This window comes from Oryza sativa, chromosome 7 (assembly GCF_034140825.1).
Source record: "Oryza sativa Japonica Group chromosome 7, ASM3414082v1".
NCBI lineage: Eukaryota > Viridiplantae > Streptophyta > Magnoliopsida > Poales > Poaceae > Oryza > Oryza sativa.
In genome coordinates, this window is record NC_089041.1 from 3,906,519 (window position 1) to 3,918,365 (window position 11,847).

Genomic DNA, 11,847 nt, shown 5'->3' on the forward strand with positions numbered 1-11,847 from the left:
TCCAGAAAAAAGAGAAGAACTGGTCCGGTATGAAGAATTAGTTCTGTGCTCATGAACAAGGTCCGGAAAACTGTCAGGTATGAAAAACTACAGAGCTTTTATATTGACTCAACCCATCAAGATCGAATAAAGAAGTTTTGAATCACCGTATCATTCAAACGTGATCCACAAAAGAGAAGCACTTGGAAAAGAATTGCTTACTATGCTCATCAACATAGTCCGACAAACTCATGTATGAAAAACAGCAAAAAAAACTGTAAACCAATGCAAAAACTGTATGAATCACTATTTGAAAAACCATCAAGATCTGTAGTGTACAAATTTCATAAAGCCAGACTGACGGTGCTTTACTCCACACTGTTAACAAAGGCAGACATCACTAGCAAAAACGGTGATCAAAACAAAGTACAGTAGCTATTTTATCAACACATGGCCAGCAAAAAAAAGGTGAACAAAAAAGAAAGTACAAGAGCTATTTATCAACACATGGCTAGATATGCATGAATGAAAGCCCCAAGTGAGCACACGCACACATGCCTCTCAGGACACGAGCCATGTGCCCATACCCCACTAACATTATGGATGAACATGAGGACCATGATCACTCACTAACCTTGCCCCTACCAAACCACACAGTTCCAGCTGCACTACAGCTAAGTAACACAAGCAATAAATGTGTGTCCCAAAAACCATCAATCTCAAGTACAAAAAGGCACTAGAAGATCACAAATCAACATAACCAAGGCATTGCTAAACTAAGAATTGTCTTTGATTAAGTGGTCCATCAAGGTGCCGAAGGATTACATGATAGTTTATTTTTTTGGGTGTTTTTTTCATTGTTTCTGAACAGAATTACATAATGCAGTACAGTCTCAATGGTAGCGTACATAATTTACATCCAGGTTTCTTAGTGGTAGTACAAAGTAGTGATCTAGGCATGAGATAACCTAACACAATGCAGAGTAGAGTGCATCTAGTAGTAGTGGTAACTTAGTAAGCACAGATAAGATGAGATACCCAACCTACCGTTTGTAGTCAGTCACTACAAAATATGAGCCATTGTGCAGATTGAGTTGTCGTCGACATCATCAGTTATTTGTCATGTCATTCATCAGCGACTTTCCTGACTGATCCTACCGGTAGTAAGCCTGGTGGAAGGCAGGTGCCATTCCATTGTTGTAAGCTCCCATTCCATTGTTGTACCCGCCATAGGCGTGGGGATAGCTTATGGGAGGGGAAGAGTACGGCAAACCTGGCGCAAAATTAGTTACCTCCTTGGCTGGGTAGACATATGGCTCCCTGATCGCCGGTGGGCTTTGGTTGCAGTAGAGGCCATGACCAACCGGCCTATCGTAAGGGTAGGGGGAGGCCATGGCGTACGATGTGTGCGAGGGGGAGCGGACAAAGGTGGTGGCAGCTGGGGTAGAAGACACACAAGCATTGTTAGTGAGACGACCTGCCTTCGCAGGAGGCATCGGGCCTCCATTGCTTGCCCGGATGCGCTTAGTGGCAGGGCCACTGCTACCGCCGCTGGACGCACTTGAAGTTGCCTTTTTCTTCTCAGTCTTGGCCTTCTCCAGTTCTTCAAGCTGCCTCTGAAGGTCCTCCAGTGGAAACTCAGCTTCCAGTTTGCGATCCTCAATGCACTTTATAACAGCCCTCAGCACGGATTGCTCTTTCTTGTTTGCATTGCTCTGCAAGGTAACTAGCATTAGATTCTATCAAGCGAACAAAAAAAGTCTATTAAGTATGAAAGTTTAGGCATGACTGCAATTCCCAGGTTGCAGGGAGAGAATCTTGCCATTATTAACAGCAGAAGTTTGTGATGATTTGCTAATTTGAATTCACTAGCACAAGGGGTTAAAAAAGATAGTGTGGGATTGATAATGGACGTACCCCAGATTGACCACTGCTGGTGCTTGAATTATCTGAAACGGTGCATGAAGTCTTCTTCGAGTCCGCCAGGTAGGACTTCAAGAGAGGAACTGGGGGGAACTTCTCCTGAAGACCAGCCTCGTACGCAAAATTCACAGCATCAAGCTGCTGCCCCTTAGCAATTAGTTCCTCGATAATATCTGCAAAAAAATGTAATTACTAGTCTACTTAACTCTGGACTTGATCATGATTGATTACTTGTTTTCAAGAAACATTCCAACATTTCACCCAAGAAATGGAAAATAGTACTGTACATATAGAAGCATTAGGTATGTATGATGTATCAGCAAGGTACCCACAAGGCCACAAGGACAAAAAAGAAACCCACAACCATAGATACCATGAATTTGGAAGCAAGGACAAGAAATATTAGAACTAATTAGATACAGCTAAGCAGAGGCACTGAGGCATCATTGTTGTATCAGCATGGTAAATCAATAGAATGTGATAGGCACTTCCTGGCGCTGCAGGGTGTGTGGCACTGGAAAGTTCCAGCAACGTGATGTTAACGATACTGCAGAACAGAATTTGCCTTTCACTCTAAGGAAACGGAACTGTAGACACAAGAACCTGACGGCATCTAAAGTTTAAAGCAACAGCCCATAGACAAACTCCACTGAGAATGATGGCGATCTGGACAGGGGACACAGTTATCCTTAGGCACTTGACAAACACTAGACAACCTTTCCTAGCACATGGCTATGACAGTGACTAGCCATCCCAGCAAAAGAAGTGGTTTACTCCAAAAACATACTCCATCCTAATCATAGTGCGGTACCATTACACAGTAATGGGCAGTTCAGCACTAATTAGCACCAAAAGGCAGGTATTTTTCATCTTGCAAAACCCTTCACTTACTCTTGATCTATGGTTCCACGCCAACCATCAGATTTCTACGAGCAACCAAATGTTAGATCTAGACCAATTTACACAATTCTACACTTGGCACCCACCAATTAATCATGTGAATATCCCTAGAGGTCCACCGTTTCAGAATTTGATGTACACAACCCGTGAAGAACTAGCAACAACAATAATAATGTACTACTACTACATTCGTCCTAAAATATAAAAGATTTTGGCTATGCGATTATTTTGGGACGGAGGTAAGTAAAATGTGAGACGAAACACAGTTGCAAGCAAAGCAAGCAAGAAGAGAGCATATACCAGCCATGTCTTCTTCAAGGCCGAGGGTGAGCGCGAGGCGGGGCATTTGTCGGCGCCACGAGAAGCTGACCACAATCCTGCGGTAAATCCCCCGGTCCTCCCTCTCCGCCACGGCGAACGTCGCCACGTGCTGCAGGAAGGCGTGCGCGTCGGGCGGCTTGGTCCACTCCACCCCGCCCTTGCGCTCCGCCGCCTCCTTCCACTCCCTCGCCATCCCCCGCGCGCGCTCGCGCGCCGCACGCGGCACCAGTAGCCTTGCCGCCCCAATCTCCGGGTCAGGATCGGCCAGCGCCGGCACCGCCGCCTCCAGGATGAGCACGCACGCCCAGGCCAGGTCGGTGGGGTTCTTCGCCTCGCGGCGGTCCACGGGGAACACGTCGGCGACCGCGTCCATGACGAATTTGGCTGGATCCACGCAGCACTTGAGCGCGGGCGGCATCTCGGCGCGCAGCGCGTCCACCTCCTTCCGCCGCGCGACCACGAACCCGAAGAACCCCGCGGAGTCCATCCTGGCGCACATCGCCCTCAGGCTCTCGGCCACCCCCTCCGCCGCCGCGGCGGCGTCGGACGGCACCGACGAGGCGGAGGCGAGGTCGTCGAGGTGGTCGAGCGCGCGGGAGACGGAGCCATCGATGGAGGCCTCGCGGCGGCGGAGCGAGTCCATGGCGGCCGAGGCCCGCGCCTCCGCCGCGCGGCGCTTGTGGCGGAGCGAGTCCGACCTCGCCGCCAGCCCGCGCTCCAGCGACGCGAAGTGCTCCTCCAGCTGCTTGTACAGCCTCGTGCAGCTCGCCAGCAGCTGCTGCTGCCGCTCCAGCTCCGCGAACCCCGCGCTCACCGCGTCCCCCTCCGCCGCCGGCGAGGCCATGTGGCCCGCCTCGAAACCCTAGCCGCCGCCGCCGCCTTGATCCGCGAAACCCTAGCGAGAAATTCGTCGGCGATGCGAGTGGGCGTCCAAATGGAGAAGGGGAAAGGGAGAGGTGGGAATAAAGAGTGGGTGGGTGGAGACGAGGATGGAGGAGGCGGACCAATCAGGAGGCGACGCGTGGCAGCTGCGCCTACTGTAAAGCGCTGGGATGTGTGAGCGAGTGACAGGTGGGGTCGAGCTACGTGGGCCCGGTGCGTCAGTGATTGGGGTAGGGTGGGTTTGGGTGAGAGATGGTGGTGGCGGGAACGGGAGGTGGACTCGTGTTACGGGGTTGGTGGGTGTTTCAGTGAGTGACAGGTGGGGTCGGATTATGTGGGCCCGATGTGTCAGTGAGTGGTGTGGGGTGGGGTGGTGGGGGTAGAGGTGGAGGGAACGGGTACGAGCTGGGTGCACCCGATAAGCGCACACGGGTGATTGATTGGTTCGTTAGGATGGCTGCTGCCGACGCTGCCTGAATAAGAGCACCTGCAATGATAAAGTAGGTGTTATCTATAAAATATAAAACATGTACATCTCAACAATAGACTAAATTAATAGTAAATCATCTCAATATTATGTCTACATGGGTATCTATAGCTCTCTAATACATTGCCTCGTTTTTCTCTATAGACTATCTACAGGTTAGTAGATAGCTTCACTCTCTCTCTTCATTTAATCTCTTCCAGGTAGGAAAATATGCTGACATGGATCTCTTATAGAGAGCTTATAGATAACCATTGCGGATGCCCTAGCCCTAAGGGCAGTCCCAACCCATAACACTAGACATGGTTTCCATAAACTCTACATCATAAAAAAAACTAGTACTGGACACTACTCTTCCAATGCAAACACTACTATTCCATACTCCCTCCATTCCAAATTGATCTACATATTTCATAGGTATACCAAGACCAAGAAAAGCTAATAACTCTCTTATACTATATTTACTCTAGCAACAAACTTAATGCATGCACCATCCCCACTATTTTCTAGCCAATAGCAAATCAAGATATTGCATGTGGGTTATAAATACTTGTGTGCATGGATGCATGCATCAATGTCCATTTACTCCAATGCACAAATAACGAATAGACCTAATGAATGAACACAAATATGTAGATCATTTAGGAATAACCTCAAAAAACTATATGTAGATCAATTTGGAATGGATGGAGTACTTCAATTTAATGCTACTTATCTCATATGATGTCTTGGATGTTGTGTAGAAACCATGTCTCTTTACTTATTTATTCACTTGCCACATCATTTTTTGTCCTAGGTGGTAACTTATTTAATGCTATGGACATCATCCTAGTCATTGGGTTGGGAATGCCCTAACCACCCTCTTACCAAATTGGCCACAGTAATTCCTTGACTTTGATGGTAACCAATGCTGCCCTCTTTTTGATTATCATCCTTGTTGGAATAGTTTAGGACTTGATGCTTCACCTAACTGTAATATATATATAATATATAATGTTCGATAGCATTCATTCGATCGTGGTGCAGTCAGCCCGTACAACGCTTTGTGTCAGCAGCTACGATAGTAACAATGCATTGCGATGGTTGTACCTTTGCAGTCGAACATACTCTTTCATTCAAAGTTTCAAACAAGCAGAAGCGGATGGACAACTGCCCATGATTTTTGTAGCGATAAACTATAATGAAAATAAATTAATGTGGATAAATTACTTTGATGGTTAAACTTGTTTCTATCTATATAGTTTAAACTAGGGTTTAGAAAACTCCCACACCACTACTACCAACAGCATTGAGAATTGTGAATGAATAAACATACCTCTAGCAATTTGATTAAACTCCGAATGCTTTTGTTGTCATAAGAATTGTGCTTTCATCCATTGGTAACAAGATCCTCCATTATTGATGATGCCAACTCCAACTTCAGCTAGTCACATTTGATCACACGTTCAAGAGATGTGTCCTGGATCCATTCATTGGAGTTGATAATGATGGTTGCATTCATGATTAGCACATCCAATTCATGAGGATTATTCCCACAGATGCACACGCCCACATGCTTTGGTATCAATAATTAGAATCTTTTTTATTTCAGACATCACATCTATGTAGAAAAGTTAAGTACACGGATTGTAATTTCTAAATCTTTAGATGTGATTTATCTCCTGCATTAACTTAAGCTAGCCAAATTGCCCATGCGATGCTATGGGATTCCAGAAACAAAAGTTGAAACATGAATGTCTATAATTTTTATAGTTATAAACATGTATAATAAAATACATTAAGTAATTGACCAATGACAGAACTTGATATTCTCATGTAACTGATAAACCAGAGGTGTATAGAGGATCCTGAGTGCTAACATGGTCATGCTTGCACAGTTGCACCTCCCTACAAACCTATAACCAGCATAGTGCAACAAAGCATAGAAAATTTGCTCTTTATCGCTCGATACGATCTATCTGTTGCTTTGATTCATGAATATGGATTATATAGTACTGAAAATGTTTTAGTTTCTTCTAGAAAAAAATGAAAGAAACCCGCACACAAAAAAAAGGCAACATAATCCGTTCGATCCAATCCCATACAATTATTGTTGATATTTTTGAATTAGATAAAGGATAGGTTGAAAGATCCCCCTACCAAATATATATTGCATTTTTTTTAACTGTACTCCGCTAATCCGAAACACTCAATAAATACATATGACACCTTCTAGTGGAAAATGTGAGTCATCAACAATATCATCTCTCCAAAAATATTATATTTTGGGACAAAGGTAATATAATGATTTGCAGTACTTGTCCAAGAGTTACGGCTATACACCATGGTGGATTGTATATTGTGCGACCGTTGCATATGAAGTTTGTTTTGTAATGCCTGGTTTATTTCTAGGTTTATTATTAAATGAATGGTTTTCACGTGTAGATGGAGTTAGCACGGGATGCATGGGGAGACCGAAGAGGGGTGTGGGAAGATAGACGAACCTACCCTTATAAAAATACTCCCTCTATTTCTTTTGGCGTTGGTTAGCTCAAAATTAAAATTACCAACGTCAAATATTTGGGGAAAGAGGTAGTAGTATAGAAAGGTGAGTTTTTTCCCGGTTCACAAGAAATAAGTTAGGTATTTGTACTTCCTCCGTTTCACAATGACTTATTGTGAAACAGAGGAAGTAATATTTATCAAGGGGGTACAATAACTTGTGAAAAATATATAAGCAGCATTGCTCAAATTTGTGCATTTTCTCCACTTTTTTTTTGGGAGTAACCGATAACTTTATCTTAACAGCCCAGCTAAATCGTTGGCTACCAAACGATCAAACCAGGAGGACAATTAGCCTAGTAGGACGCGTTTTGGAGATTACATTACAACCCATAGCAGCAAGAGCGTGAGGCGTGAGCCACCTTGTTACATTCCCGGGGACAGTAAGGGGCTGTTTGGTTGGTGGCCTCAGTTTGCCACACCAAACCTTACGCGTGCCACAATTTTTCAGACTAGTGTTTGGTTGCGTGCCGCAGTTGAGTCAAGCTACACTTTACTAGCACATTAGCCCACGCGTCATACTCTCATTTGCTAGCCAAAGTTTGACATAGTTGTTGTTGGCCACACTTTGTGTGGCTTGCCACAGTTATGGCAGATCGAGCTATAGCAAAGTTAGCTTCCATCCAAACAGCCCCTTAACTAACAAAAAGAAATGGATTACCCCTCCTACCGCCGATAAATGGAAAGAATTAATTCTCCTGGATTGCGTTCCTCAACATCAACGAATCCGTTTCCAGCTCAACTCTCATCATCCCCCTCTCGCTTGCTGCGTTGAGGGCTGCTGCACAGGCAAGGACTTGGGCGTGGAAAGCATCCAAAAAATGTTCTGCTCCACCTGCTCCTGCTTGAACAACAGCTCCTGTCCAATATCCCTTATCACGTAGCCCCAACCTCCTTGATTGGTATTGCACTTAAAAAGCACCATCAGTATTGATCTTCAGTGTGTTCTGAGCCGGCAATTTCCAGGCCATTCTATTTCTTCCCCTATCGATCATATCCTTCTGGTTCATTCCCTTCCGATTTGTGCATCTTCTCTAGTTTCATTGAGAAACCAGGATCATCTCTTAAGCCTCGTTCCCTTCTGATTACTCCCTTTATCCCAAAATAAATACAGTTTTGGTACTGTTCATGTCCAAAGTTTGACCGTTCGTCTTATTTAAAAAAAATTATGATTAGTATTTTTATTGTTATTATATGATAAAATATGAATAGTACTTTATGTATGACTAATTTTTTTTTAATATTTTTCATAAATTTTTAAATAAGACAGATGGTCAAAATGCTGAACACGGATATCTATGGCTATTTATTTTGGGACGGAGGTAGTACCAAATATGCCCTGAATTTGTGCGGTTGTTGATATAACTAAACGGGCCTTTATCGGGCCTTCGGCCCATGATCTCTCTTCCTCTCTGCTTGATTAGTACTCCATAATTTTTTTTTTGTTTTATTGTTCTACTACTCTTTCTGGAAGAATAATTAGTATGCTGCTAATCATTATCACGAGATGGCGATGGCGATTTGGTAGATTATTGTTGATGCGATTCCAAGATCAGCATCACCGGCGACAGAGAACAGAATCAGAATATCAGATACTCCAGTAGTCAAATATTGGGCTGATAAACGATGAGAGACAAATATCAACGATGCTACTGGCCAAAGTTCAGAATCCAATGTTACTGGATTTGGAATATACTACCTACCTGGGCTCCTGAGGGAGACCGAGCTGGATATGTACTGTACAAGCTGATAAAAAATGGAAATATTTTAGGCTTTTTCCATTTTTGGTTCCTATATATAGTATTCCCTCCATCCTAAAATGTTTAACGCTGTTGACTTTTTTAAAATGTTTGACCGTTTGTCTTATTCAAAAAATTTAAGTAATTATTAATTCTTTTCTTATCATTTGATTTATTGTTAAATATACTTTTATGTATACATATAGTTTTACACATTCACAAAAGTTTTTGAATAAGACGAACGATCAAACATATTTTAAAAAAGTCAATGGCGTCAAACATTATAGGAAGGAGGGAGTAGTAATTAACATACTCCTAGGCCAGAAGTTGATGCTGAGAGTTCTGGAACATTCGTTTCCAGCTTGGAACTAGCTCATCATATAAATATCGTTTTTTTTTGACAAATTGATTCGAAAACTTATTTCAAAATTAGAACATGCAAAAAAAAAAGAAAAAAAAACTCCAAGGCGGTTGGCGCGTCGAGACTACATCCTTTTTGTTTGAAGTTTTTTCGTGCTTTAGTCTCGAAATAAGTTTTCAAAAAGGACCAATCTATCAAAAAGAAAAGGATAAAACTATTATGCAGATTCTAATTTATTCGTGTATAGTCAGTTGCATTTTCATTTGCACACATTGTAAAATTCTATCCGTTTCTCTTTCGACCGTAATTTGCCGTGCCGATTGAAATTGTAAGCTTGCGAGAATGGTACCAAACGAAATTACCATCAATGCAATTTGAAAAGAGCACTGCGAGCTTGCACATTGATATGTCGGAATTTCTCTGGAAATGTTACTCTCCCTGCTCATAAATATTTAATGCGTACGATAAAATTTAGTCGAACGTTTAAAACTTGGATCAATGATCTCTCGAATGCTTAATATGAGAATAAAAAAAAGAAAAGTCTATACGTACTAACTTTTTCTTACTAAATTCTTACTAACACTGATGTGTCATGCTATGAGTGCATCTAGATTTTTTTAACTTCCATCTACTTAAATCAAACGGTTGAGATGATTGTTAGTAAAAGTTTATTAAGAAAAATTTAGTACGTGTAGCATTGCTCTAAAAAAAATGGTACATGTAGATTTGTCTTTAATAAGTGCTATCATAATATTATAAATTTATTATACTCTATTTGTAAACTTTTTTGATATGAAATTAATCATTAAAGTGATAAAAGTCTGTTGTAAACGTCAATATTTATGACTAGAGATAGTATTTTATTGTTTTTTTCTGAAAAATGTGCACATAGTTTAAAAGTAAAACTAGCGGAAAAATTTATTGATGGTAATTATTATTGTTTGAATTAAATATAAGTAGTAATTCGTCAAAGAGATTTTAGGTAAATAATATGGACGCTGTCTTCCACGACGTCCAGAGACGGACGCTGTTAGAAAGAGCTCTTGGTACTGGGCCGCTGTTCGCAACCGCGTGCAGCCGTAATGCCCGTGCCACCAAACCATGGAACGCCCACACACATACCGGATTGAATGTTGCTCGTCTACTGTATCGCTGCCATCCCATTCTCCTTCGTCGTTTTCTCAATTCTCGACTACTGCGGTTTCGCGCTTTGCCATTGTCTTTCTCTCGCGGCGGATGACAATGCAATCTACCAGAAGTCCATTATCATTTGCGACAAGTGCAAATCTTTTTTTTTAAAAAAAAAACTCTAACGCAAATTTGGTGAAAATTTCTCTCAGGACATATTAAAATTTTACTAGAGTACCACTAAAGAGCAGTTTTGGAACGACATCTCTCTTCTTCATCTAAAAAACAAGTATAAGCAACACATGCAGCATCAAGATATTATCTTTTAATATGTATGATACTTAAAACATTATGTTTTAAGGATACCTCACATTTTTCTAAACAAAACTGTACCGCATTTGTCACATATAAAAAATAAAGGAAAATGCTACACACACGACTACGGCGTCCGACTGTCGTACGACCACAGCGTATGCGACGTAAGTGACGTGATCTATTTGGGCTCCGTTGTGATTCTCCATCTCATTGGGCCTTCGAAAAGCCCAAGTCGAAGCTAAGCAGCTAAATAAACGTTTTCTTTGCATATCTTGTGAAACAGTGATCAAACTTGGTTGTAGTCTTGTGATTTCATTCGGTGAACTAAACAGAACATTTGCATGTTTTATTTTTATTTAAGAATTAGAAACTATGCCTGTGGTGGACATCATTGCATTTATATTTTGTTTAATGCAACTTGTTATAGCCATAAAAATAGAACTTGAAACTGTGGTATATACTCTCTCCGTTTCATATTATAGTCGTTTGATATTGATCAAAGTTAAACTACTTTAAATTTAACTAAGTTTATAGGTAAATATAGTAATATTTACAATATCTTGGGTTAAAAATGTTACTACTTTTTTCTATAAACTTAGGTTGAAAATGTTACTACTTTTTTCTACAAACTTGATCAGACTTCAAGCTGTTTAACTTTGATCAAAGTCAAAGATACTTATAAGCTGAAACGGAGGAGTATATTAAGTGGGTAAAAAAAACTTGTCTGGAAAATGAGCATTTGTAGCTGTGAAAACATTACAAGAGAATGTTAGAGATCGAAGTTAGCAGGCAGTGATTCAGATCGACCAAAACTCCAGCAGAACTGTCATGGAGCCATGTCCGCCATGTTAATGCTGTCTTCCTGAGTTTGGGCTTAGAGTCTAGACTTGTATATGGCCTTGCATGGCATTGGACCGATTCATGTATAGAGAACGCCGTCACGTTGTTCGTTGTTGCCGTTTCAGTCGTACGGTAGTCGGATGATTTGCGTCGGACGTATAGCAGGGTTGAAAAATAAAACAAATCACATTATAATTTAAAAGGTATACTTTACTATCTCAAACTATTTATTTAGGTATTCCACTTTGATCCTAAATAATTTATAGGCTCAATTGACCATCTAAACTATTAATAATGGTTTACTTAACCCTTAACCCAATTTCGCTAGGTTGTTTTCGTCAACATGGCAATTTTGATCAAACATGCTGCTAGATCATGCCAACGCCAATGAACTATTTGGCGATGAATTCTCTTACTTCTTATGTTACGCAAGC

At 41.6% G+C, this 11,847-nt stretch overlaps 1 protein-coding gene across 1 annotated transcript; it reads right to left on the minus strand.

The window, feature by feature from the left end:
- Nucleotides 1-747: 747 nt before the first annotated feature.
- LOC4342522 (FRIGIDA-like protein 4a) lies at nucleotides 748-4,055 on the minus strand. Its single transcript, XM_015791398.3, has 3 exons — nucleotides 3,103-4,055; nucleotides 1,897-2,075; nucleotides 748-1,694 (listed from the first exon to the last, which is right to left on the minus strand). The coding sequence occupies exons 1-3, from the start codon at nucleotides 3,965-3,967 to the stop codon at nucleotides 1,134-1,136; spliced, it is 1,605 nt and encodes a 534-aa protein (XP_015646884.1). The 5' UTR covers nucleotides 3,968-4,055; the 3' UTR covers nucleotides 748-1,133.
- Nucleotides 4,056-11,847: the final 7,792 nt, after the last annotated feature.